This window comes from Vicia villosa, linkage group LG7 (assembly GCF_029867415.1).
Source record: "Vicia villosa cultivar HV-30 ecotype Madison, WI linkage group LG7, Vvil1.0, whole genome shotgun sequence".
In the NCBI taxonomy this organism is placed as follows: domain Eukaryota; kingdom Viridiplantae; phylum Streptophyta; class Magnoliopsida; order Fabales; family Fabaceae; genus Vicia; species Vicia villosa.
This window is the reverse complement of record NC_081186.1, coordinates 89,311,250-89,339,096: the sequence shown is the minus strand read 5'-3', so window position 1 is coordinate 89,339,096 and position 27,847 is coordinate 89,311,250. Positions and strand designations below refer to the sequence as shown.

At 31.5% G+C, this 27,847-nt stretch overlaps 2 protein-coding genes across 2 annotated transcripts; both read right to left on the bottom strand.

Annotated features, from left to right (window-relative positions):
• Positions 1-2,046: 2,046 nt before the first annotated feature.
• Positions 2,047-5,339, bottom strand: LOC131617762 (receptor-like protein 7). Its single transcript, XM_058889015.1, has one exon. It carries the CDS (start codon positions 5,274-5,276, stop codon positions 2,166-2,168), a length of 3,111 nt encoding a protein of 1,036 aa, XP_058744998.1. The 5' UTR covers positions 5,277-5,339; the 3' UTR covers positions 2,047-2,165.
• Positions 5,340-22,040: 16,701 nt separating this feature from the next.
• On the bottom strand, positions 22,041-25,538 carry LOC131615690 (receptor-like protein 7). The gene has a single exon (XM_058886838.1). The coding sequence runs from the start codon at positions 25,477-25,479 to the stop codon at positions 22,381-22,383; it is 3,099 nt and encodes a 1,032-aa protein (XP_058742821.1). The 5' UTR covers positions 25,480-25,538; the 3' UTR covers positions 22,041-22,380.
• Positions 25,539-27,847: the final 2,309 nt, after the last annotated feature.

Below are 27,847 nucleotides of genomic sequence, written 5' to 3'. Positions count from 1 at the left end.
CAATTTACGCCCTTTCTTTTTATAAAGCTCTTACAAAGGTGCTTAAAGAAATTAGCTCCATTCAAAGAAAGTTTCTGTGGAGCGGAAGCGAAATTAAAAGTGCCATAAATTGGGTTAGTTGGGAGATTGTTTGCAAAACTACCGAAGAAGGAGGGTTAGGAGTTAAAAATGTGGAGGTGATGAACATTTCGCTTCTAAGCAAATGGAAGTGGCGGATCCTTACGGAAGAAAATGCGGTTTGGAGGGGTATACTTACTTCTAGATACGGAAATATAAGGAGGAAGGTGTTGATCGGGGTCGTTTCAGTGATAGAAAAGGCGGACTCTATATGGTGGCGTGATCTTATAATATCTGACAATTATGAATCTATGCTGCTCCATAATTTTTCAGGTGCGGTGAAGTGTACTCTAGGTGACGGGAATCATGTTCCCTTTTGGTACGGCTGCTGGGCTGGAAACACTCCTCTGCTGGCCCTTTTTCCAGAGCTGTTTGCTAGAGCCAAGGATGACGGATTGACGGTGGCTGAAGCTGGCAGACCTCGTACAACCGGATGGCAGTGGGAAGAAAACAAGCTGCTGGCTGACAGTAGCAGCAACTCTTCGCTGCAATGGCAGGAGCTGCTGGAGTATATCGGAACGGAGGCCCCTCTATTTGGAAAACGGGACGTTTTCTCTTGGCATATAAACAAAGAGGATGCGTTTTCGGTAAGGTCCTGTTTCTCTTGGTTTTATGCAATGCTGTTCGGTCCAGCCATTGATGAACGGGTTGCTAAAGCCGCTGCTTTCGTGTGGACAATTAAAGCTCCTTCAAAATTCTTGTTCTTCGGTTGGAGAGTGATCCATGACTGGATTGCCACCAAGAAAAACCTCCTCAAAAGGTGTATTTTAAATGGTGCAGAAAAAGGTTTATGCTTGGCTAGGAAACACAATCGAGATTCCCTTGGAGGAATTCATTCTCTTTCCGTTCTTTTCCGCAAATATTAAGTCCTTAGCCAAAAGGAAGGTTGTGGGTGTCATTTGGCTCGCGACATGTTGGAGCATATGGTTGAGCCGTAACAACATCATTTTCGAAAAGGGGAAGTTTAGTTTCCTAGAGTGCATGACGGCGATAGAATACCGATCGTGGACATGAATACAATCGGGTTCTAAGAAGTCTTCTTATTGTAATTTTCATATTTGGCATGTTCTTCCGCTAACTTGTTTCGAATAGCGGTTTATGTATTTTTGTAATCGGGTGGAGCATCCCTTTTGCTCTTTGATTAATTCCATTGCCTATTTAAAAAAGAAAAACATGTAAGTAAAGCTTCAAAGAATGCAGCACTTCAGATGAGAATTTAATAACCAACTATCGACACATTGTGGGAAATTCAATGGCATATATGAAAAATAAATAAATAAATAAATAGAAAAAATTCAATTGATTGCAAAATGACACCATAATTTATTACATGATAAATCTTAGAATAGTGGTTAGGTCTACATAAACATACATAAATGGTGGGTGACCGGATAGCGGAAACCTAGAAACAAATCAGATAGAAAGCATAATTTCCTCTGGTATTTACCCTCCCCTCCATCTACCCGAACCACATAGATGCTCAAAGACCTTATAAATTTAGAACTCATAAATTTAGTACACCAATTTGAATTTCTATCATTGGAGAAAGTGTTAATTGAAAATTGCATGTTAGAGAATATGTTGTTAACATAATTCTTTTGCCAAATGTTATTATTCATAAGTAGAAAGCAATACATTGAACTGAAACTACCAACAGAAACCTTGCTATGTTGTTTTGAATTATCTTAAGGAACCTAATGCAGTTTTTCCCAGTAAACATGTTATGTAAAAATATATAAAAGATAATGGAGCTGATATTTTAAACAGAGTTTAACTTCTTTTTTATATATCCATCAGGAACAGAAGATAGTTTAAGAAAAAGAGTCATATAATATGAATTAAAAGACAATGTTTTTTACTTATAATACAATATATATTTTGACATACATAAAAATCTTAACAAGAAGAATAGCAAGAAACACACACAACAATAACAATAATGAAAAACTTATGCAAGTAAACTAGATGATCAAACAAGAATGATCAAGCTTATTTTAAACATAATATGAAAAACTAACACAGTAGAAAAAATAACCACAACAAGACAATTATGACATTTGTATCATCTGATTCATGGTTGAACCATTGGTCCTCCTCACTCTTGCTCTTCTTCTTCTCACTCTTCTCTTTGGTTGGCCACCAAATATCATCACAAGCCATCTTGGCCTTCCAATTAAGAACATGCAATATCCAAGGCCCATTCCAAACACAAATCCACATCCATATCCAATTGCCACTGGCTTCCATCCAAATCCAAATCCAAATTTCTCCTCACTCCAAAGCTTGTCGGGTGAAGGTGGCGAATGTTGTTCAGGTCCACAGTTCTTTGACAAGGGAAATCCGCATAACCCCAGGTTCCCTTCATATGAATCATTTGAAAATGTATTGAACTGACTTCCTTGAGGTATTTCTCCCACAAGATGGTTATTGGAAAGATTCAAGACTTCAAGGCTTTTTAGATTTGTGAATTCGGCAGGAATCATACCATTTAACATATTTGAGGAGAGATCCAACCATTCCAAGTTTGTCAAGTTTCCCATGGATTGTGGAATGTGACCAACTAGTCTGTTATGAGAAAGATTAAGTCCTTTGAGCGAATGAAGCTCTCCAATATCATTTGGAATCTCTCCTTCAAACTTGTTTCTTGACAAATCAATACTTACAAAGATTGTTAGAATTTTTTTCATTTCCATATTGTTTCCTTTCATTGTCAAAATCATAGAATCATAGTATTCCTGAAAAACCACTGGTCCATCTTTAAATCCAAGTCTATCTCTAACTGTGGCATTCATTAGTTCAGAATTAATAGCCTTTTCCATATATGAAATGCCTTCCGGAACTTCAATAACACTTTTCATGGCTTCAAACTTTTTAAAATAATTTGTTGGTAGTGGACCGCTAAAGTTGTTGCCTGAGATATCAAAAATAATTAAACCATGAAATGGATAATTGATCCTTACATTTGCAATGGAACCATGCAATTTGTTGTCTCGCAAAACCAACACTTTCAAATTTTGCAAAGTTTGAAGCCAGTCAGGAAATTTGTCTTCTATTCTGTTGCTGCCAAGATTTAAAACTTCCATATTTCCGCATTGGGACAAAGTTTTCGGCAAATGACCTTCTAATTGGTTGCCAAAGAGATTCAGAGTTAAAAGTTCGTTTTCCTTTGAAAAGTTATTTGGCAAAGTGCCATGAAGTTTGTTCATTTGTATATCCAAAACTCCAAGAGACGGTAAATTAACAAGCCATTTCGGAATGATACCAGTCAATTTATTGTGTGCAAGATTGAGAAATGTCAGTGAAGTCATGTTGCAAATTGACATAGAAAGTTCACCTTGTAGTAGGTTATAACTAAGATCAAGGGAACTGAACCGATAATTACTTGTTGAGATATGATCTATTGATGTAAACAAGTTTTGAGAAAGGTTTAAAACTCCATTGTCATTCATTGTTTCAAGTAACCAATTGGGCACTCTTCCAGTTAATTTGTTATTAGACATATCAAGATGATACAAACTTACGAGTTTTCCTATGAATTTGGGAAGTTCATTAAAACTGAAAGAAGACAATTCTAATATCTGTAGTTGGAAAAAATTGTAATTGACATTGGACTCAATTTTCAATGATAATTGGGTATTATGTGAAAGAGACAGAGACTGCAAATTTTGAAGTTTGGAAAGTTTTTGAAAATCAACAACACCACTCAAGTTGTTTGATGATAGACATAATATGGTTAGGTTTGAAAGGTTGAAAATGGAATTTGGAATATTTCCCTGTAGTTTGTTGTCGCATAGATTAAGTTCTTCTAAGGAATAAGATGAAATTGCACTTATATGCCCGGTAAATCGGTTGTTTGTTAGAGATAAACTTTTCAAACATGGCAAAGATAACATGGAGGAAGGAATTGTTTCGTTTAACAAGTTGTTATGTAAATTCAAATCAGTTAGCTTTTGAAACCCTGAAATTTTGTCGGTTAGGGGACCCACCAGTTTATTACGAGAGCAATCTAATGTGAGAAGTTGATTCAAGTTAAATAATGAAGAAGGAATTCGTCCTTCTAAATTGTTTAAACTTAAATCGAGTTGTTGCAGTTTAGTCATCCCGCCAAACACATCAGGAATCTGACCCTTAAATGAATTGGCTGAAAGGTCTAAGCTAATGAGATGTTGAAGGTTTGAAAGTGATATTGGAAGCTCACCACTGAAATGATTTTCAGAGAGATGGAGAGAAATTAGAGATGGAAGAGTCAAAAGTAAGGAGGAGATTGAACCGTTAAGGGAGTTCCATTTGAGATTTAGAGAAGTAAGATGTGTGAGGTTAGAAAATGATGGAGGAATGGGTCCTTGAAAATCATTATCTGAAAAATCCAAAATTCTAAGAAAAACACTGCAACTCAATTCTGGAAGGTGGATTTGAAAGTCGTCAGTACCACTACACATGTATAGTTGTTGAATACTTGGCAAGCACAAATTACATTTTTGGAAGGATCCTCTTAATCCTGTGTTTCCAAGATTTAGAGTAACCAAAGTGGAAGAATGATTGAAGATAAAATCAAGGGAGTTTATTTTTATTGAAGACATGTCTGTTTCCTCTAAAAATAGCTCCTTTAAATTTGTTGCATTTTGCACAAGCCTCTTCAAAGTGCTCTCTTTCCAAACTAACACATAATTGTAAGAGAGATCAAGTGTTGTTAATTTAGAAAGGTGTGAGATTTGAGGAGGAACTTTACCTTGAAAGTGACAATAAGACAAGTCAAGATGTGTAAGACTCATAAACGCCCCAAACTTAGAATGAAAATGGGTGTCATAGAAATGATTGCCAGAAAGGTTGAGTGTTTGGAGATGAGAAAGATGGAAAAGGGTACTGTTGGGATGTAATGTACCAGAAAGGCCTTCACAGCCAAGGTTGAGGCCAATCACATGACCAGAGACAGTGTCACAAGTCACCCCATGCCATGAACAACAATCACTCCCATTTTTCCATGATGTTGTTTTCACAGGAGATTCATAACAAGGATAATAAACAGTATCTATAGTGAATGAGGACTTGAATTGAAGCAAGGCGGAATTCTCATGATGATGACATAAGAAATTGAAAGAAGAAGAGAAGGATGGAAAATGGAAGAGAAAAAGATGTAAACACAAAAACAACCACCCCATTGGATGATTAATTCAGCTTTTGGGGAAACTTTATTGGTTTATTTGAAAGAAAGGAAACTGAGAGAAAACAAAGTGTGGATGAAAATAGAAAGGAAGGTAACATAAATATTTATAGTCAAAATTAAAATACAATAATATATCTCTATTTTAATTTTAGTTCTATGGCTGGAAAATATCTATCCACATAAATTATATTTGGCCTAATCATAATAAAATAAATAACATACTTCTTTATTTAATTAATGATCCATTGCTGATCATAATAATATAAACTTAGTTCTACTCCCCCCGTATGATTTTATTTAGACCTACATTGAATTTCGGCTAGCAGGTTGTGTGCAATTTCTTCCACTTTATATCTATAATATTATTTTTATGATATTTAATTAATAATTTAGAGTGAAAACAAATTCTAATTAACGAAAAAAATTATATGATCCAATTTAATTCTTAAAAAGAATTTTTTTTAATATGTTCGTCTAGTGATTTTGGGTGTAGTGGTTCATCTCTATTAATTAGGGCAGAAGTGTCTTCTAGTTAAGATTTTTATCATATAGTCACTAATAAATCAGTTTTATTGGTTATACATATATCTCATGATTCAGATTCAAAATAACTTTCTAGTGGTTCTTTGGATAGGAATTTTTCATTAGTGGGTCTTCTTTCGAGACTTTTTTATTGTACAAGGATGAGGGAAATGATCACACAGTCAACTCTACGCTTGTATTCTCCGAAATTGTAGAGGCTTTAGCTTCTCCCACTTTGCTTAATTTGGAGATGGAGGTCGTCATTTTGAATAGGGAGGATACCATATATTTTATCAAGACTTACCAAGATGTTTAGGACTAGGATCAGAGTGATATTGCAATTATGATTCATCTGGTGTGTGGATCTTAGTCAAAAGGTGCCGATTACTCTATCCCTTTAGAGTCTTTAAGGCTAATGAGATACTTCTAAAAGGAGTTACGTTAGTGGAGCCGAACGATGCAAACAAATACAGTTATGTGGACTCAAAGATGGTGGGAACACCTATTGCATTAAGGCATTGAATAATCTGTTTCGTCATTATCACTTATATATCATCATAATTTTTAGGCTAAATTACCTCTAGGGTTCTTTAAGTTATTTAGTTTGTAACAAGTTAGTCCTTTATGTTAATTATAGGCTAAATTACCTCCAGGGTCCTTTAAGTTATTTAGTTTATAACAAGTTAGTCCTTTATGTTTTTTTCGCTACATGTGAGTCCTTTATGTTAACTAGCGCCTGCACAATTGGCTTTTTCTCAAACTCCTATCCAAAAAAGCTGAAGTGGCACTAATGGTACTGATATGTCCCTTAACATAGGTCAGAGACCATCATTGAATCATATAATAAAATTTTCAAAATTTTTTAGTGCATCAAAGTATTTTTTTTTTGGAATAAAATAGACTTTTATTAGAATTTCAAAAACAGGAATTACAAAGCGATCAGTCGATCCAGCTATCAAGAGGACAAACAAACAAACAAAAAGGAGAAATTAAAAAGCCATATAATTCACAATGTGGCTCTTTAAGTCTTTACATCCCCAGCTTCTATAAACTATTTTTTTCAAAATATGCTCCAAGACTTTATCTCTGTGCATGGCCTTGCCAAAACAAGTGCCATTTCTGTATAACCAGGCCCCATATATAGTTTCAGTAATGGCAAGTCTATGGAGCTTTGCCCTCCATCCTTTGCCTTTTCCTTGCTTTTGAATCCACACAATCTCTTCTTCCCATCTTCTAGGAGAATGATGAATATTCAGCCAATGTAGAACTGAACTCCAAATGCTCCTCATTTCATCACACTCGAAAAAAAGATGATTCACAGTCTCCTCATTATCACAAAAGCCACATTTGTTGTCACTAAGCAGCCCAAATCGACACAGTCTGCTCTTAGTAGGAATTTTCCCATGACACACTAGCCAAAAGATAAACACAGCTCGGGGAGTAGGTGGATTAAACATAAGGAGCTTACTCCATGAAATCAGAGGAGAATCCTGAAAAGCTTTATAGAAATCACTACACTTAAATTTCTGCCTTATATTCATATCTTCCCAGATGGGTTGGGCATCAAAGTATTTTTAAACTAATTAAAATGCACGCAAAAGAATAAATAAAAAAAATAGTAAAATAGAAAAGAAAATTCTCATAAAATTACACGATGTGTAAAATGAGAAGAAATATTTTTAGGAATTTTTTCATAGTTTTTGGACAAAAAAACGGATTTAATATGAATTTTAGAAGTTAAAATAAAATTAATAGAATAAAATAAAGGAGAAAAAGGTCAACGTTGCATGCATTAGTTAACATAAAGGACTCACATGTTGCAAAAAAAAAAACATAAAGGACTGACTTTTACAATTAAATAACTTAAAGGACCCTGGAGGTAATTTAACCTAATTTTTATGACGATAGAACATCATAAAAATTACGATTCTAAGTGTTGATGACGAGACAGATTATCCAATTAATTGTTGTTATTGAAATTTTACTATAATCGAAGATAACAATGCATCTAAGGAGCCATGTCATTATACCATATTCTATATGTAAAAGAACACGAAATGAAAGATAAGACGCAATCATTTCGTAAAACATGGATTGATATAAGTTGATTTTAAAAAAACAATTGGGGTACCCCTCGAGGCCAAGGGTTAAAGCTCCATCCACTTGACAAATCCATAGGAAACCTGTTGATAAACCACTGCAATATTTTAAAAAAACAAATGAAAAAAATAGAAAAGTGATTAAAATAAAATCAAAAAAATAAGATCACGAAACCTACAAATTTTTTGAGAATTTTTTGAAAATATGAAAATAGAAATTAAATCAAATAAAATAGAAAAAGAGGAATTTGCGATTTTCAGGGTCGAATTCCTTTAGGACTCTATTCTAAAGGAGTATTGTTCCGCGATTTTTTTTCTGAACTTCTGGAAAAAATTCGGAGCAAATCGAAACAATAGTTTCAGAATTCGGCCGATAGGCTGAAAAATTTATCACCATGCTGAGGAAGGAGAATTCGGAGAGGATGGCGTTGTGGATCCGTTTTGCTTCTGAAAGAAAATCTTCTTGTTCCTTTTGATCTTTCAACCTGCAAAACAAAAAAAGAAATTGTTACCCGAAAAAATTATGTGATTTGGGGTGTTTGATTGTAATTTTTTAGAGTGACGGAAGGTTATTCGTAACGGCCAGAAAAGATGGTGAAGGGTGTTAGTTTGTGAATAAGGGTTGAAAAATTGTTAGTGACAAAGAATAAATGTTAATTCTGTTTTTCTTTTGAGAATGAAGAAGTGTCTGATTATACACAAAAATTAGGTTAAATAAAAAAGAAAAATTATAATAAAAACTAATGAATCAAATCAAGGCCAAAAAGTTAATTTATTTTAATTCTAGCAAAAAATAAAATCAAAATAAATCAATGAGATTGACTTGTTCCCTAAGATATGAAAAATGCTACAAATAAAACAAATAAGATTAAAAACTTCCCTTTTTTGGATTTTTTTGAATATTTTATGATTTTTGGTGATTTTTTGACTAAAAGTGCATAAAAAGTAAAAATTGATTATTTAAAAAATGGCTATTTAATTAATATGAAAATTAAATAGTAAGAAAAATGCAATTTTTGTGTTTTTTGAATAAATGGAAATAAAGTTAGAACTAAAATTAGAAAGCAAGTAAAAGAGAAAATGTTAGAATTGAGATTCGAGCTCGGGACCTCACTCTTGTACCTTTTAACCTCAAATGCTTACCAACTGTGCTATGCCACTTATTCGAAATAAAATGACATTTTCAAATATATGAGGGCAAATTTTGGGGTACAACACAACTTTTCACACATTTTTCGAAATTGAACCACAAATTTTAAATGGACACTCGCATTTCCTAGTATCCGTGTGGTCTCTTTTAAAATTCTTTAGAGGAGAATGATATTTCCCGCTTCTTTCGCACAACATTGTTGAAAAAGCATTTCTTCTTGTCGTACCATTATCCGATCTTCCTATTACTGCACAAAAACCAAGGCTAGTTGCATTCCTACGAATCCATGTGAGGATGCTTTCACGATCATCAAACTCTAGCTTGTTATTAGAGTCACCGCCGACATCTACCGCCTTTACGACTACCCCTTCAACACTTGTAGAAACATCGACTAAAGGAACTAATTCTCTTGAGATATTATCCGAGTGCATCATACCTATTTGCAAACAATTACCAAAATAACAAAAAATTACAAGAGTGCTGAAAAAACAACACAGACATGTTCCGTAGATGCACTTCCGAAACATGTTCATCTCCAACACGTTCCGTAGATGTACCTACGGAAGTGACAAGACCTTTTTTTACAAAAAATAGATGCATAGTGTGAGCAATGCAATTGATAAAGATGAATATTTACGTGAAATTCAATCTTCTCTCGCTCCCTTTGATTTGTTACACCAAAAGGTTGGAGTTTTGGAGTGGAAAATGATATTGATGTTGTAGGTTTTTAGGTTGTGGAAAGGCGAGTTTAAGGAAGAAATGTAGAAATGAGGGAGTGATCAAGATGGTTCAAATTATACTAGATGCATCTACGAAATATTCTGACGATAAGTCATTCCATAGATGCACATACAGAATTATCCCTAAACTGAATTTATGTGTATTCTTTCCCAACATACATTAGTTTAAAATACTTCCGTAGATGTATCTACGGAAAAAAACAAATTTTTTAAAAAAATGCTTTCAGATGTGCATCAACAAAAACATGGCATATAATTGAAATTTCGCCAAATGACTAAGAGATTCAAGGGATGAATTGAGATATCTCCCCTTTCAATTCATATATTTTTTAATTGCTTAATTAAATAGAAATAAAATCTTACTTATTTTTTTTCCATCAATAACGTTATAAAGGTGGTCCACCTAAGTGTTATTTCTATTTTGAAGGTGAAGTTGTCTTTGATTAGAATTAGGGGTGTTCAAAACCAAACCAACCCATAGAAAACCGCAAACCAAACCAAAATCTCAAAAAATCGCATTTGGTTCGGATTTGTTTGGGTTATCTTTTAACAAAACCGCACGGTTCGGTTTGCGGTTTGTATTTTGTAAACCGAATCAAACCGAATCAAACCGAATCAAACCGCATTATGTTACAACCTAGCTTTTACTTAAATCACATCCAACCCAAACTTAAATCTATTATACCTTACCTTTATGATTACGGACAATTTTCTCATCCTTACACATATGATTTCAGTTCCGATCTTCTCAAATATCTAATAGCATTATCGTTCATTCTTTGCCACATACATCTCCCCTCTTTTTCTCTAATCTCTACTCTCTTATATTATTTCTTTCCACCTTCTCATTTTTATGCAAATGTTTCCTATTTCAGTTTCGTTTTTATCGCACATCTTCTTCTCTAATCTCTCAACTCTTATGTTTTTTCTTTTTCATCTTCACTAATCTCGTCTCTTCTATTTTTTTGTTTCATTATAATAATTTTTATATTGTTTTATGTTTATTATTCCACTTTTGTCTAATTTAATTTTTACATATTAAATGGAAAGTTGTTGTCAAAATATGACGAGTTTTGTTGTTATTTGATAGTGTATGAATGTCTAAATACAAAGTTATGTTGTCATCAATATGTGTATGTATCGTTCAATAAAATATTTGTAAAAAACTGAATCATCCGAACCGAACCAAACCGCATTGATTTTGTTTGGTTTGATTCAATTTTTTTCTAAGAGCCAACCAAACCAAACTAAACCGCGCGGTTTTTCTCTTACGGTTCGAATAATTTTTTCGTCAAAATCGCACAATCTGCACCACAAACACCACTAATTAAAACTAACATTTATGGAACATGTACTTTTTGTCGTTATCTAAATTAAAAACTTACTCATAATTTAAAGAACACGGTTATATTTTAAATATAAATAGACTTTAGTGCTGATTATGAAGTTCTTGTCAGAATTGACTTGGAAGTTGGAAGTCGTCATTCTTGTCTTATAAAAAGAATATTATTGTTGATTATTATAAAATATTTTTTAAATTGTAAGTATTAATCACAAAAATCCTAAAAACTATTTAAAAAAAATCTAACATAACATCAAATTAATTATAAGTTTCTCATTGATAAAATTAGAGAATTTCCAATGCACCCCATGTTTCTCCTAGCCACCACACAAATTTTCAATTTGTCCATATTTTCGTAGATTCACATCTGGAAGTAGCTTTTAAAAAAAAAATTGGTTTCCTTCCGTAGGTGCATTTACGGAAGTATAATAAACTAGTGTATGTGGAGAAAAAATACACATAATTTCAGTTCAGAGATTATTTCGTTGGTGCATCTAAGGAATCACTTAGCGCCAGAATAGGCAGTAGATGCACCTACGTAAGCATCTGATATAGTTTGAATCAACTTGATCACTCCCCATTGTTACATTTCTTCATCAACACTCACTCTCCACAACCTAAAAATCCTACTTCTCCAATACCATTTTTCACTCCAAAACTCCAACTTTTTAGTGCAACCAATCAAAGAAAGTTAGAGAAAACTGAATTTCAGGTAAATATTCATCTTCAATGGACCATTGCATTGTTCATATTATGCATTTAATTTCTGTAAAAAAAAAATAATGTTACTTTCTTAGATACATCTACGAACTTGTTGAGATGTATGAGGTGAGGTTAGAAATTCTCTAAAATTATAAAAAATACAATTTTATTTAGAGTTTGATGGATATGCACTGACAGTATAAAATAATTTTACACTGTCATCCAATAGAAAACAAGCAATTTGTCATGTCATTAAAAAATTTTAATGATAAAAGTGTGATGGAATTGAATACATAGTTGTGATTGGTTAATAGTGTAAAACTATTTTACACTGTCAGTGCATCACCTATTTTCTCTTTTATTTAATCTTAAAAAGTATTTTTTAAAGGGTTATGAACAAACTCCCAAATCAGCATATTAGACATGCATAACCTGCCATCTAATCGGTTAAACTTACGCGGACTAAAATTTAACAAAGTTAAAAAATGTAGTCTAAGATCTGTGCGGTCCGCGAGTTAAACATGGTGATCTACAAACTTCAGTTTATGTATCATATTCTAAGGCAATTTCTTTTCTCACCCTTATACTTTTTCCCTCACCCTTGAAATCCAAAAATGCATGTCTTCGAAATTTTTTGGAGATTTATCTTCAGACGTACCTTAAATCACCTCATCCTTCATAAATCAAGGAACCACCCTGTTTTTGTTAAAAATTGGTTCGAAGATGCATCTCCGAAACTTTCTAAGGTAAATTCGGAGATGTATCTTCGAAAACACCCATGACCTCATTTCCTGCACGTATTTCATTGAAATTGACGTCGTTTCCAGTGACTCTCTGTCGATTTTAATCAATATTAGAATTATATGAATTGTATTCTCGCGTTCTAGCCCTTGCGTTCCTGTATTTCTGACCTTTACGCGACCTAACATAAAAAACTCATGTTTTAAAAAAAAGCGACTCTAAATCAAAATTTTACAATTCCAAATGCCTTGTTTTTCTATTTTAATTATTTATTTTTTCAAAAAAAAATAAAATAAAAATTGTAGAGACTTAATTTAATTTTACTTGATTTTTCATTATAATATCTTTATAATTTTATTTTAATTCTTTTTGTATTTTCTAATTGTTTATTTTAATATGGACATTGTTAATATTTACATATTTGTTGCATTGTTGATGCATGAATACTAAGTCTGCTTATATGAATACACCAAATACTAACTTAAAAAAATACAACAAATTTTCTTTTAGATATGAATATTCTAAAATATTTTTTTCTGCAAAAAATAGATTTATTCAGATATGCATCTCCGAAATTAAATAAAATATGGATGATTTGCTCGTTTGCGTTTAATTTTACAAAAAAAAATTTGATGCGTTTAAAGATGCGTGTCTGAAAATTCAATACATTTTTGAATTTTTGTAAAGGACTTGAAAGAAAAGATAAGGGTGAGAAAAAAAATTGTCAAATTTTCTTTGGATCTGTGTCAAAGTATTTATATTGAATTATGTAAATAAAATTAGGGTTAATACCACTTTATCCCCCTGTCATATAGGCGTGTTTTGCTTTACCCCCCTCTAAAAAAAAAATTTATTGGACAAACCTTACCAAAAAAAGATTCCAAAAAATTTGACCATGGATCAAAATTCCAAGAGAATCTGCATACGTGGCATGCACATGTTGCATTTTTTTATTTTTTATTTATTTTTAATTTCCATGTGGAATTTTGTTTTTTTTTTTTCAATTTTTTTTATTATATATATATATATATATATATATATTAAATTTTGTTTTAATTATTTTTTTCCAAATTTTTTTATTGTTGTTTTTTTTTTTTAAAATTTATTTTTATTATATATAAATCCGCAGGTATTGTCAAATCTGCAGGTATTTTCAAATCCGCAGGTATTTTTAAATTCATATGTAAATTCGTGGGTATTGTCAAATTTGTAGGTAAATCCGGAGGTATTGTCAAATATTTTTTAAAAACGTAAAAAAAATATTAAAAAATAATAATTTTTTTAAAAAAAAAATTAATAAAAATAATTTTAAAAATAATTTTCACGTGACAGTGCTGACTGTGCCACATCGCTTATGTGTTGTACAGTCAGCACTACAAAAAATGCCACGTAGGCAAGATTCTAAGAATCTTGGCCAAAAAAATTGATCAGGATCAAATTTGATGGAATCTTTATTTGGCAAGGTTTGTCCAATAAATTTTTTTTTTAGAGAGGGTAAAGCAAAACACGCTTATATGGCAGGGGGTAACGTGGTATTAACCCATAAAATTATTATATGCTTAGATTATGAAATAATATAATACAAGTTAATTACTTTAAAAAAAATTGCTCAAAGGAAAATGGAACGAAAAGATTATAAAACCAATTTGTAACCTCAATTCCATTTTAAATTGGTTTAAACGAATATATTGGTTAAAAAAATTAATTTTTATAAACGTGACTCTTAAAAACTTAATCAAACTATTTATTAAAAAAATCTCAAATAGTATATTAATTACAGTTTGAAAAAAAGTTTATATATCAAATAATATCACTCACCAAACTAGTTTTCTAAAAATGAGTTAATCTAAACTTTACTTCTAATATTATTTAATAATGTTCAATTTAATTGTAGAATAATAATAATAATAATTATTTTTATTTTAATTTTATCAAAAATAACTTGTTGAGAATTTTATTTAAATATTAAATTATCAATAATTTTACACTTAAAAAAATAAAATATAACTATTTTTTATTACTAGATTCCTTTCAATTGTTGACGAGGACAACAAATGTAGAAACAGACTTTTACTTATTTTCTTGCCAGTGCAATACGTTATCAAGGTGGTCCTCAAAAACACCATTTCCATATTTGTCTTTATATAGTCATTGTCTAAATTGAAACTAAACGAATATTCTAACATGTCTTCCATTTATACTTGCTAGGGATTATATTTTCAATTTTTTCTCTATATTGAGCCACACATTTTTTTTATCATGATCTAATTTAGATATTTACTATTAACTTAAAGAATACTCCTCCACGAGTCACTTGAGTCATTGACAAGCTTTAGTATTGATCAAAGATTAATTACTTTAAGCACAATAAACAAAGGAGAGTGATTTTTATGATGATGATAAGAATATAGGAGACGAGAAATGGAGGAGACAAAGAGAATTGAGAAAAGAAGAAGAAGACGGTGTGTTCATGGTAATCAAAACCCAACCAGACCAGGAACTAGATCCCTAACTGGTTTGTTTAGACTCGAAAACCAGCATGCAGAAGAACTGAGATTTAAACCGGAAAACCAGTCAAAAATCGGATAAAAATCGAAAAATCGACGGATTAGGTGATTTTTAGGGTCGGACGCGATTTCGCTTATGATTTATAAAAATATGATAAATAAAATTAGTTTTGAATCAAAATAATACATGATTTAAGTTTTATTTTTCCAATCACTCTTGTACACATTATCGTAGAAAATTCAAAGTACAAACAATTTTAAATTCTTTTGTTATTATCTATTTATTCGATGAATGAAATTAGATTTTGTATATATAATACATATATACGATAAAATACAGTTCATCGCATAAGAAATGTCGTGGACAAATAATTGATAAAGTTATTAGATTATTTATTATTATTACCATTATATTAAAATGAAAGTTTTGAGCTTACTTATCTAACCTATTAAAAATATAAAAGACTATAAAAAAATTAAAAAACGCTTAAGTATTAATTATATAGAAATTCTCAATAATTTCTTTTATTATTTAAAAAAATATAATTTTTTTTGCATTGATATTCTTATATATATAATAAAATATTTATTTATATATAACCGGTTAAACCTGAGTTCAACTCCGGTCAAAGCTTAAAACCCTAAATCCATATGTATACCTATTCAATGTTTGGTTACCTTTTCAATGTTTGGTCCAGTTTTGGTTACCTTGAAAACAATACATTATACCATGAAAAAAAAAATTCCACTTATAACTCTTCATCTCCTAAAATATTAATTACGGTTTTATAAAAACATACATGCAAAATCATATAATTATATATTGAATAATATATTATATATAAAAAGTAAATAATATGGCCGAGGTTGGGAAGTCTACGGTGCAAATGGTAATTTCCCGATCCCCTGAAGACTCATTAGAAAAACTTTTTTCCATCCTTGTCTCCACGGGATAAAAGAATCCCCAACTTCAAAACTCCACATAGATAATTCTCATGGAAACTTTCATTAACAAATATAAATTGACATCTGTATCACTAATAAACAACGAGCAGGATTAACAAGATTATAGAGAAGGGTTTGAAAGGTTTTTTTTTTTTTTTTAAATTTTTTGGTTGATGAAAATGATAAAAATAAAGAATCCTAACAAGTTTAAAATTATTTAAAAAAAATTCAAAGTGGTCTATTTTTTTAAGATCGACATTTTAAAAATTAATTATATAAACATTAAAATTTTATCAATTTACAAAATGTTAAAGACCGATTTAATAAATAGGTCAAAACAAAAAATATTGCAGTCTAATTATTTCTATTATTTATATAACTTTACAAGTTATTAACTAAAAGTTGTTATACTGATTATTATAAAAATACTTTTTATATGTGCTCCCCAAATTATAAATTGTCACACCATCATAAAAATATTATTTAAAAATTTTAATTTCTATACATTGACGTGTAGAGAAATTTTACACTATCAATTAATCGTGACCGTTAGATTTTAATTAAAATTTGAATTTAATTTTAATCATTTATAAATTTATAAAATAACATATATGAATGGTTGTGATAAATTGATTGTATAATTTTTTTTACAGTATGTAACAATTAATCTCTTATCTAAATTTAAAAGAAAAAAATCATAATGAACATGTGATAGTATGGCCTAGTTCTAATATGTTGATATGAAAGGTATGTTTTGATCTATGTTTAAATTGACTTGGAAGTCTTCTAACAGGATGGAGTTCGTCTAATTTATTCTTTTATCTCATAAATTGCATGCATGACAAAAAAATTCCTATGATAGGGTGGAATGGTCTTTTCTGGATGCGGTTGGGGTGTCGGGTGACTTATTAACTATGTGGAAGAAGGATGTCTTTAATCTGGTCTATAGTTTTAGAGAAGAAGGTTTTCTTGGTCTTTGTGTGGAAAAGGATGGAAAATTGATTTACTTCATCAATGTATACGCTTCGTGTGATATCAAGTGTGGACTGAAGTCATGGAAGATGATGGTTGAGTTTAAGAAGAGTAGTGCTAAGGGAGCTTGGTGCATAGGAGGGAATTTCAATTCCATTTCTTCGTTGGAGGAAAGGGTAGGTAAATCCGGTAGGAGTTATAGAAAGGAGATGTTGAAGTTCATTGGTTTTATAGAAGAGATGGAGGTGGTGGACCTTCCAACAATAGGAGGAAAATTCACTTGGTTCAATAGTAATGGCAAAGCTATGAGTCGGATAGATAGATTCCTTCTATCGGAAGATTTTATAGAAGATTGGAAGGTGGAAGGACAAATTATTGGAGAAAGGGACATTTTCGATCATCCTTCGATTTGGTTGAAAGACAATAGAAAGAATTGGGGACCCAAACCATTTAAATTCAACAACTCTTGGTTCAATCATGAGGATTTCTCCTCTTTTGTGAAGAAGGAGGGGGCAACCATAAGTAAAAAGGGGAGAGGCGATTTTTGCTTGGTAGAGAAGTTGAAAATTCTCAAGGAACATTTATCTTCGTGGAAGAAAGAGGTTTATGGTTGGATCGACCTCAACATCGAAAAAACCGGAGAGGAGATGCAACTTTTAGATAACTTGTTTGCTCATTTTGCAAGTAACGTTCCGGAGGAGGTGGTTCAAAAGATATCTAAGCCGATGGCGGATTTTTGAGATAATCTTAACAAAAAGGGAAGCATCCTTCGGCTTAAATCTAGACAACTTTGGTTATCCGAAGGAGACGGTAACACCCGATTTTTTTCATAATTATACAAGGGAGAGAAGGAGGAGAAATTCACTGTGTTCTATAGGCTCAAACAGGGGTAGATTGGAAGTTGTTAGCGAGGTTAAAGACTTCATTTGTGCACATTTCAAAGATTTCTTTAAGGAGGAAGTAGTTTGTAGGCCGGAGCCTATGGGGATCAGCCTGAATTCTTTGTTGTCGAATGAATCAATGGATATGGAGAGGCCGTTTTCAGAAGATGAAGTTAAGGAGGCTATTTGGTCGTGCGATGGGAACAAAAGTCCGGGCCCAGATGGTTTCACTCTTGAGTTCTTCAAGAGATTTTGGTCTCTACTAAAAGGGGATTTAATGGCTCTATGTAATGATTTCCATTCTAAAGGAAAGCTTGTGAAAGCTAAAATTTCCTTTTTTCTAACTTTGATTCCTAAGAGCAAAAATCCTCAAGATTTGTATGAATATCGTCCAATTTGCTTGGTGGGGAGTATTTACAAGATTTTAGCGAAACTTTTAGCTACTAGAATTAAAGTGGTGATTGGGAAATTGATCTCTCCTAATCAAACCGCTTTTGTCCCGGGTAGAAACATGATGGATGGATTTCTAATGGTTAAAGAGATCATTGATTGGTCTAAAAGAAAGAAAAGAAGTTGTCTATTGCTTAAGGTTGATTTTGAGAAGGCTTACGACTCCGTTTCTTGGAATTTTATTAGGTACTTAATGAAGAGAATGGGTTTTGGAAAGAGGTGTATGAAATGGATGGAAGCTTGTGTATTTACAAGCCATATGTCCGTTTTGGTAAACGGAAGCGCTACTAAAGATTTTTCGGCTCTAAGAGGTTTACGTCAAGGGGACCCTTTGTCTCCATTTCTTTTTGTTCTCGTCATGGAAGGACTAACAACCCTTGTCAAAAAGTCGGTTGAAGTGGGGGATTTCAAACCTTTCAAATTTGGAGAAGAGGACGTACGTAGTGGATATCCTTCAATTCGTGGACGACGCTGTTATTTTAGGGGAGCCTACTTGTGATAATCTTTGGAGCTTGAAAGTGTTGTTGAGAGGTTTTGAACTTGTGTCGGGGTTAAAAATTAACTTCACTAAAAGTAATATTTTTGGTGTGAACGTGGGAGATTGGTTGATGCATACGGCAACATCGTTTCTTTCTTGCAAAAAAGGGAACTTTCCTTTCAAATTTCTTGGTATTTGGGTGGGCGCTAATCCTAGAAGCTAGAAGACGTGGAAGGAAATTTTAAACAACATCAAGAGTAAACTAACATCTTGGAAGGGGAGGAACATTTCAATAGGGGGAAGGTTGACTCTCATTAATACGGTACTTAACGCTATTCCTACTTTCACTCTTTCTTTTTACAAAGCTGCGAAGAAGATCATACAAGAGATAAGAGAGATCCAAAGCAACTTTTTATGGAGTGGTAATGTGAACAAAAGAAGCATTCATTGGGTGAAGTGGGAGATAGTGTGCAATCCAAAAGATAAAGGTGGATTGGGGGTTAGGGACGTTAGAGAGATGAATATGGCTCTTCTTCTAAAATGGAAATGGCGAATTCTAACGGAGAAAGATGCAATATGGAGGAGATTCATTGATTTGTGGTATCACAATCCCAAAATCAAGGCGCAAGCGAATAATGGGGATACCATTAATCAGGATGATTCCATATGATGAAGGGATGTCATGACAAATAATGTGAACATGGAAGGTTTAGAGGAAGGCTTCTCTAGTTGCGTTGACTGTCATCTAAGGAATGGTAAAAACATTCTTTTCTGGGACAGTATTTGGTTGGGAAATCAATCTCTTCGCGACAAATTTCCAGATTTGTATGATTTATCAACCGAAAAACTGTGCTCGGTAGCTGAGATTTTTCACAAGCAGGATGAAGCTGTTCTCTGGCCAGCGAACAGTCTGTTCGGTCATAATTCCTCCACTGTCCAGGGGCCGGATCAGGTTATGGCAGTAGCGGGAAGAGCATCCGTTCAGCAACAATGGCAGGATTTGCATACAAACTTGCAGCCGGTATTGTTGAATAACTTGGAAGAAGATCTTTTTGAATGGAACTTGAATTCTAACGGTGAGTTCTCGGTTTCTAGTGTTTCAAATTTGGTGGAGGAATCAAAAGAACTAGCATGGTCGTATTCAACTGTTTGCTTGATGAAAGTTACATGGTCTTTGAAATTACCTATTAGAATAAATGTGTTTTCATGGAGGTTCTTGTCTGAAAAACTTCCTCTAAAAGACCTTTTGATTCAAAGAGGAGTTCCAAGCATACCTTCGATTAATTGTCTTTTTTGTGAGGTTCATTTGGAGAATTTGAATCACTTGTTCTTTGATTGCTTGTCGGCGAAATCGGTTTGGAGAAGAGTTTATGTTTGGTTGGGAGATGATTCTATTTTCTCGTTCGCAGAGTTCTTGAATTTTGGTTCCATCCAAGAGAAGGTGAAGATAGTCAATCACAAGAACAAGATTAACATCATTTGGATATCAACTATTTGGAGCTTATGGATCATGAGAAATGCCATGATCTTTGAGAATAAACCTTATAGCTTTGAGATGGTTCTTAATAATGTAATCTTTTTTTCCTAGAGATGGTTGGCTTTAAGTCAACCTTTGTCCAATTGTAGTTTTTATGATTGGTACAAGTTACCCTTGTCTTGCTTCAGCACTGTTTAGACTTGTCTGTTGTAAGGGTTGCACCCCTAGTGCGATTTCTTATATATCAATTGCTTATTGAAAAAACATTTTAGTAAATTGAACTAAAATTTTTGACCACCTTTATGTCAAATGATACTGAAAGTTTTAAAGAATTTATATGACATATCATAATGATATATTTTCATGACAGTGTAAAACTATTTTACACGTATATCCATTAAATCCAAAAAAAATTGTCTCAAATTATAACACTTTACAATTCCAATACAATGTTAATGACATTTTTTTTAATATATTCTTTCAATTCTCTTAATTTCTCTTTCCTCTATAATTAATAAAGAACAATGGTGTAAAATGATACATAATTTCTCTTTTCATTATTGTAATAATGCTTATGAATAAATCCACTCTATTGGATTCTCAAATAAGTAGAAGTATAGATATCACTTAGGATACATATAAAAAGTGTTATCAGAAAGAATAAACAAAGAAAATTTACTTTCAGAGGAGGCACAAACTTAACAAACCCGGAAAATATACCTCCAAGGATAAAACTAGGACCAGACATGATAATACCACAATTTATTAGTGGAAACGGAAACGGAAACGTATATATGAGCTCATAGAGTTTGTTGGATATGAGATTAAACTTTATCTTACAATAGTCTTGCAATGTCCCGAACACCGATTCCCTTCACATGACAATTTTTCCTACATGATTTGAATGTCATTCTTTCAGCAGTGAATTGTACTCTTCCTTTAACAACACCAAGTGGGATACCAGCTTGTTCGAGCACTGGACTCTGCTCAATGCGGAAAGAACTCTCACCCCAATGCCAATGCACCTGACAACTGTGAGAGAAAACCAAGAAGAGCAGATATCAAAATTGCAGATGAGCTGTTAACGTTCCACATCAATCTACAACAATATATTTTCAAGTCTAGTTATTGAAAACTTAAATTTACGTAGGCAAAATTGGATAGTATCGGCTAGTACTTACGAGTTACGCCAAAGCTGTCCAGTTTCCTTACTGCTGTAAATTATACCATAAAATTTTATTTATAGCACTTGGAATTATCAATATAACTGCGTGTATGTTTGGTGCAGCATTGGATTTGCCGCAGATTTGATTTTAGAGAAGCTACTATGTGTAGCTTTTGCGTCAAAGGTCCCAAATAACTACCAAAATGCCACTGCAGATGTGATTTTGCTAAAAAAAACGCATTACCAAACATATACTGCAACTATAGCACCAAATAAATTGAACTCTAAATCTGATACAGTTGCAACTGCTACACCTACTGATACATAAACAAATAAAGGGTTGAAACTTGAATGAAGTCGTTGTTTTTTTTTCTTCTAGATATATGAAATGCTTTGTGAAATAGAACAAAAAAAGGTGAAAAGCAGAACCCAAGGAGGGACGTAGTGAACAAACGTGAGGAAAATTGGGCCTATCAACAACAAAGTTATAACAAAAATTCATAATGATGATAAATTTGTTAGCCATTATGATACCAACTGCAACCATGAAGTTAACCGATAATGCGACCACACCAAACGTTTGAAGCAAAAGTTTCATATTATTTTGTTATTAAAAAGAAAAACCAAAAGTTTCATCACCACACCAAATGGTTGGTAGCATTGGCCCTTATTATTACAGTATTTCTTAAATTTTATGTAATTAAGTACACTTTTTCATTTAATTCCAATTCCAATCTATTTGTTAAACTCAAATAAAACAAATACAAAACACATTACAACTTTAACAAGAACACCTCAACAACAACAACAACAACAATGGAAAGTTTACGACACAAAATTAAACTAGCTGATCAAACAAGAATGATCAAGCTTATTTTAAACTGAATTAAAAACTGACACAGTAGAAAAAATAAACACAAGAATAAAACTATGACATTTGTATCATCTGATTCATGGTTGAACCATTGGTCCTCCTCACTCTTGTTCTTCTTCTTCTCACTCTTCTCTTTGGTTGGCCACCGAATATCATCACAAGCCATCTCGGCTTTCCAATTAAAAACATGCAATATCCAAGGCCTATTCCAAACACAAATCCACATCCATATCCAATTGCCACTGGCTTCCATCCAAATCCAAATCCAAATTTCTCTTCACTCCAAAGCTTGTCGGGTGAAGGTGGAGAATGTTGTTCAGGTCCACATTTCTTTGACAACGGAAATCCGCATAACCCCAAGTTTCCTTCATATGAATCATTTGAAAATGTGTTGAACTGTTTTCCTTGAGGTATTTCTCCTACAAGATGGTTATTGGAAAGATTCAAGACTTCAAGGCTGTTGAGATTTGTGAATTCGGCAGGAATCATACCAGTCAACATATTTGAGGAGAGATCCAACCATTCCAAGTTTGTCAAGTTTCCCATGGATTGTGGAATGTGACCAACGAGTCTGTTATGAGAAAGATTAAGTCCTTTGAGCGAATGAAGCTCTCCAATATCATTTGGAATCTCTCCTTCAAACATGTTTCTTGACAAATCAATAATTGCAAAGATTGTTGGAATTTTTACAATAGGTATATTGATTCCTTTCAATGTCACAGTCACAGAATCATTATATGTCTGAACATACCCTATTTCAGATTTTATGATACCCACTACTACACCAATAATGGAAGCAGTTTTCCTATATGAATCGCCTTCCAGAGCTTCATTAACATTTTTCATGGCTTCGAACTTTTCAAAATAATTTTTTGGTAGCGGACCGCTGAAGTTATTGCCTGAGATATCAAAAATAATTAAATTGGGAAATGGATAATTGACCTTCAGATTAGCAATGGAACCATGCATCTTATTGTCTCGCAAAACCAACACTCGCAAATCTAACAGAGTTTGAAGGAAGTCAGGTAATTTGTCTTCTATTCTGTTGCTGCCAAGATTTAAAACTTCAAGACTTCGGCATTGTGACAAAGTTTCAGGAACACGGTCTTCTAATTGGTTGTCAAAAAGATTCAGAGTAGAAAGTACACAAAAGTTTGAAAAGTTATTTGGCAAAGTGCCATAAAATTTGTTCATTTGTAGATCCAAAACTTCAAGATCCGATAAACTAACAAGACATTGTGGAATGGTACCTGTCAATTTATTGTGTGCAAGATTGAGAAATTGTAGTGAACTCAAGTTGCAAATTGAAGCAGAAAGTTCACCTTGTAGTAAGTTATAACTAAGATCAAGGTAAATGAGCCACTGATTACTTCTTGAGATCTGATCTATTGATGTGAACATGTTTTGAGAGAGATTCAAATATCTAAGTGAATTTACTGTTTCAAGTAGCCAATTGGGCACTCTTCCATTAAACTTGTTATTGGACATATCAAGAGAATACAAACTTGGGAATTTTCCTAGAAATTTGGGAAGTTCATTCAAACTCAAAGAAGACAATTCCAAAGTAGTTAGTTCAACAAAACTGTAACTGACATTGGATTCAATGTTTAGTGATAATTGGCTATTATGTGAAAGGGACAAATATTGCAAATTTTGAAGTTTGGAAAAGTGTTGAAAATCAACGGCACCACTGAAGTTGTTTGATGATAGACATAATATAGTCAGGTTTGAAAGGCTGAAAGTGGATTTTGGAATATTGCCTTGTAGCTTATTGCCGCATAGAGAAAGTTTTTCTAACGAATATGATGAAATTTCACTGATATGCCCCGTAAATCGATTGTTTTTTAGAGATAAACTCTTCAGACACGGCAAAGATAACATGGAAGAAGGAATTGTTCCACTTAACATGTTGTTATCTAAATTCAAATCAGTTACCTTTTGAAACCCTGAAATATTGTTGATTAGGGGACCCACTAATTTATTATGAGAGCAATGTAATGTGAGAAGTTGATTCAAGTTAAATAATGAAGAAGGAATTGTTCCTTCAAAATTGTTTGAACTTAAATCAAGTTGTTGCAGTTTGGTCATCCCACCAATTCCAAACACATCTGGAATCTGACCCTTAAATGAATTAGATGAAAGGTCTAAGCTAATGAGATGTTGAAGGTTTGAAAGTGATTTTGGAAGCTCACCACTGAAATCATTGCCAAAGAGATCTAGAGAAATTAGAGATGGAAGAGTGAAAAGTAAGGAGGAGATTGAACCGTTAAGGGAGTTCCAGTTGAGATTTAGAGAAGTAAGATGTGTGAGGTTAGAAAATGATGGAGGAATGGGTCCTTGGAAATTATTTTCTGAAAAATCCAAAATTCTAAGAAAAACACTGCAACTCAATTCTGGAACTTGGCTTGGATGGTCGTAATAATTAGCTTGTATGTATAGTTCTTGAATACTTGGTAAACACAGATTATATTTTTTGGAAGTTGTTCTTAATTTTGTGTTTCCAAGATTTAGTGTAACCAAAGAAGATGATTGATTGAAGAGCAAATCAATGGAATTTAGTTTCATTGAAGACATATCTGTGTAATCCAAAAACATGTCCCTTAAATTTGTTGCATTTTGCACAAGTCTCTTCAAAGTGCTCTCTTTCCAAATTAACTCACTATTGTAAGAGAGATGAAGTGATGTTAATTTAGAAAGGTGTGAGATTTGAGGAGGAACTTCACCTTCAAAGGAATTAGAAGAAGAAGCAGAAGACAAATCAAGATGTGTAAGACTCGTAAACCCCCCAAACTTAGAATGAAAATGGGAGTGATAGAAATAATTGTGAGAAAGGTTGAGTGTTTGGAGATGAGTAAGATGGAAAAGGGTACTGTTGGGATGTAATATACCATCAAGGCACTCACCACCAAGGTTGAGGCCAATCACATGACCAGAGACAGTGTCACAAGTGACACCATGCCATGAGCAACAATCACTTCCATTTTTCCATGTTTTTGTTTTCATGAGACAAGTGTCATAATCATCAATAGTGAATGAGGACTTGAACTGAAGCAAGGCAGAATTCTCATGATGATGACATAAGAAATTGAAAGAAGAAGAGAAGGAAGGAAAATGGAAGAGAAAAAGATATAAACACAAAAACAACCACCCCATTGGATGATTAATTCAGCTTTGTGGAAACTTTTGTGATTTTTTTGAAAGAAAGGAAACTGAGAAATTAAACTGTGAATGAAAATAGAAAGGAAAGTAACATTAATATTTATAGCCAAAATTAAAATACAATATAATTTTAGTTCTATGGCTGAAAAATGTCTATCCACATAAAATAAATTTGGACTAATCATAATAAAATAAATAACATACTTCTTTATTTAATTAATGACCCATTGCAGATCATAATAAAATGTTAAGGGACGTATATAAACTTAGTTCTACTCCCATTATTACAAAATAATCGGAATATTATAAAATAATATATATATATATATATATATATATATATATATATATATATATATATATATATATATATATATATATATATATATATATATATATAACAGTACTTTAATAAATACTATAACATGATTATTTAAAAATACTATTACATATTTATTTTAAAAAATATTTATTATATGTTAGTTAACATTTTATTGTATTTAATATTATTAATTTATTATTTAAATATTTATTTCATATTTAATAAATTATTTATTATATATTTTTAATTTAAAATGTTTAAATAATATTTTCTTCTATAAATATTGAAATATATAATTATAATGAAAGTATAATTTAAAAATAATTATTTTCCTCAAATAAATATTATATAAAATAAATATTATATTTGAAACACACTATTACATAATTATTATGAAAAACATTTCATATATGTTAGTTATATAATTATTTTGAAAATTATTAAAATATATAATTAAAATGAAAGTGTAGCTGAAAAATATTTATATAATATGATGTAATTGAAACAGTATTTATAAATATTATAAATTAGAGATCTATTTAAACATTTATATAATAAACATTTATTAAATGTGAAATACATATTTATATAATAAGTATTTTTTAAATAAATATTTATTAATTCTGTCAAAAAATAAATAAATATTTATTAAATAAATATGTCTTCATAAAATATGTAAAACATTTAATAAATATAAATTATATAATTATATAAAAAAATTTTAAAAACTATTTTTTGATAATTATTATATAATAAATATGAAATAAAAATGAGTTTAATGGTAGTACACTGTCAGTGTAAAAAAAGATTACACATACATTCAATTAGAATATTTTAAGAGTTTTAAGATAGTGCACTGTCAGTGTAAATCAATTTTACACATACAACCAATTAAAATGTTTTAATTTGCCATGAAATTACAATTTTTTAAAATTAAAAATGGGCATTATTCTAATGCATGTCTCTCATTGGTTGACAGTGTAAAAATATTTTACACTCTCAGTGCATTTTCTTTTTTCCCATATTTTAAAGTGTCACATCATAAAAGTATTTTTAAATTTATAGTATGACTTGGCGCTTTACATGGTCGTCATTGATTGACAGTGTAAAAAACTGTCAGTGCACTATCCTTTTTCTCAATAAAAATATAAGTATCGAGCCTTTTATAAACCTACAATCCAGCAGACGCAAGCAATTATATTGGATGCAAGTATGAAATAAATATGAAATACATATTAGATGCAAACAATTATTATACAAATGAAACAAACTTTATATGATAATAAACTTTAATGCAACGGTGAATTCATTTGAAATATTACTTAATAATTAAATAGAAACAAAATCTTAATTATTTTCCTCCCCGTCAACAACATTATAAAGCTGGTCTACCAAAGTACTATCTATCTATAATATAAGATATTTTTATATATGAAAAGTGATATTTATGATCTAAAATTTTTTATTAAAAAAAAATATACGGTAAGAAATTATTATTGATCTAAATATTTTTATATATAAAAATTTACTATTGATTCAGATATTTTTGTATACATAATAATATTTGTATATGGGAAAAATCTATTAATGATCTAAATATTTTTATATATAAAAAATGGTATTTGTATCAAAAAAACTTGATACAAAAATAGTATACCGAAAAAAATCTATTATCGATTTGAATATTTTTATATACGAAAATTTACTATTGATCAAACTATTTTTTTAAATGATACATAAACATAAATAATATTTTTATACGTGAAAAAATATATTATTAATTTAAATATTTTTTTTAACCATAGAAGATATTTATGATTCAAAAATAATATATGGAATTTTTTATTTAAATATTTTATATAAGAAATTTTTTATTATTAATTTAAATATTTTTTTAATTTTTAATTTTAAATAAATATATTATGTAAAAAAAAATCTGTGTGTATGGACGACTTTGTTAGTGGTTTCTATTTTGAAGTTGAAGTCATTGTCTTTGTCTTGATTGGAACTACACAGACAAAGGAACAGTTATGGACCATG

Coding starts and splice junctions, on each gene's coding strand:
- LOC131617762 (XM_058889015.1), bottom strand. CDS start 5,276: ATGGGGTGGTTGTTTTTGTGTTTACATCTTTTTCTCTTCCATTTTCCA.
- LOC131615690 (XM_058886838.1), bottom strand. CDS start 25,479: ATGGGGTGGTTGTTTTTGTGTTTATATCTTTTTCTCTTCCATTTTCCT.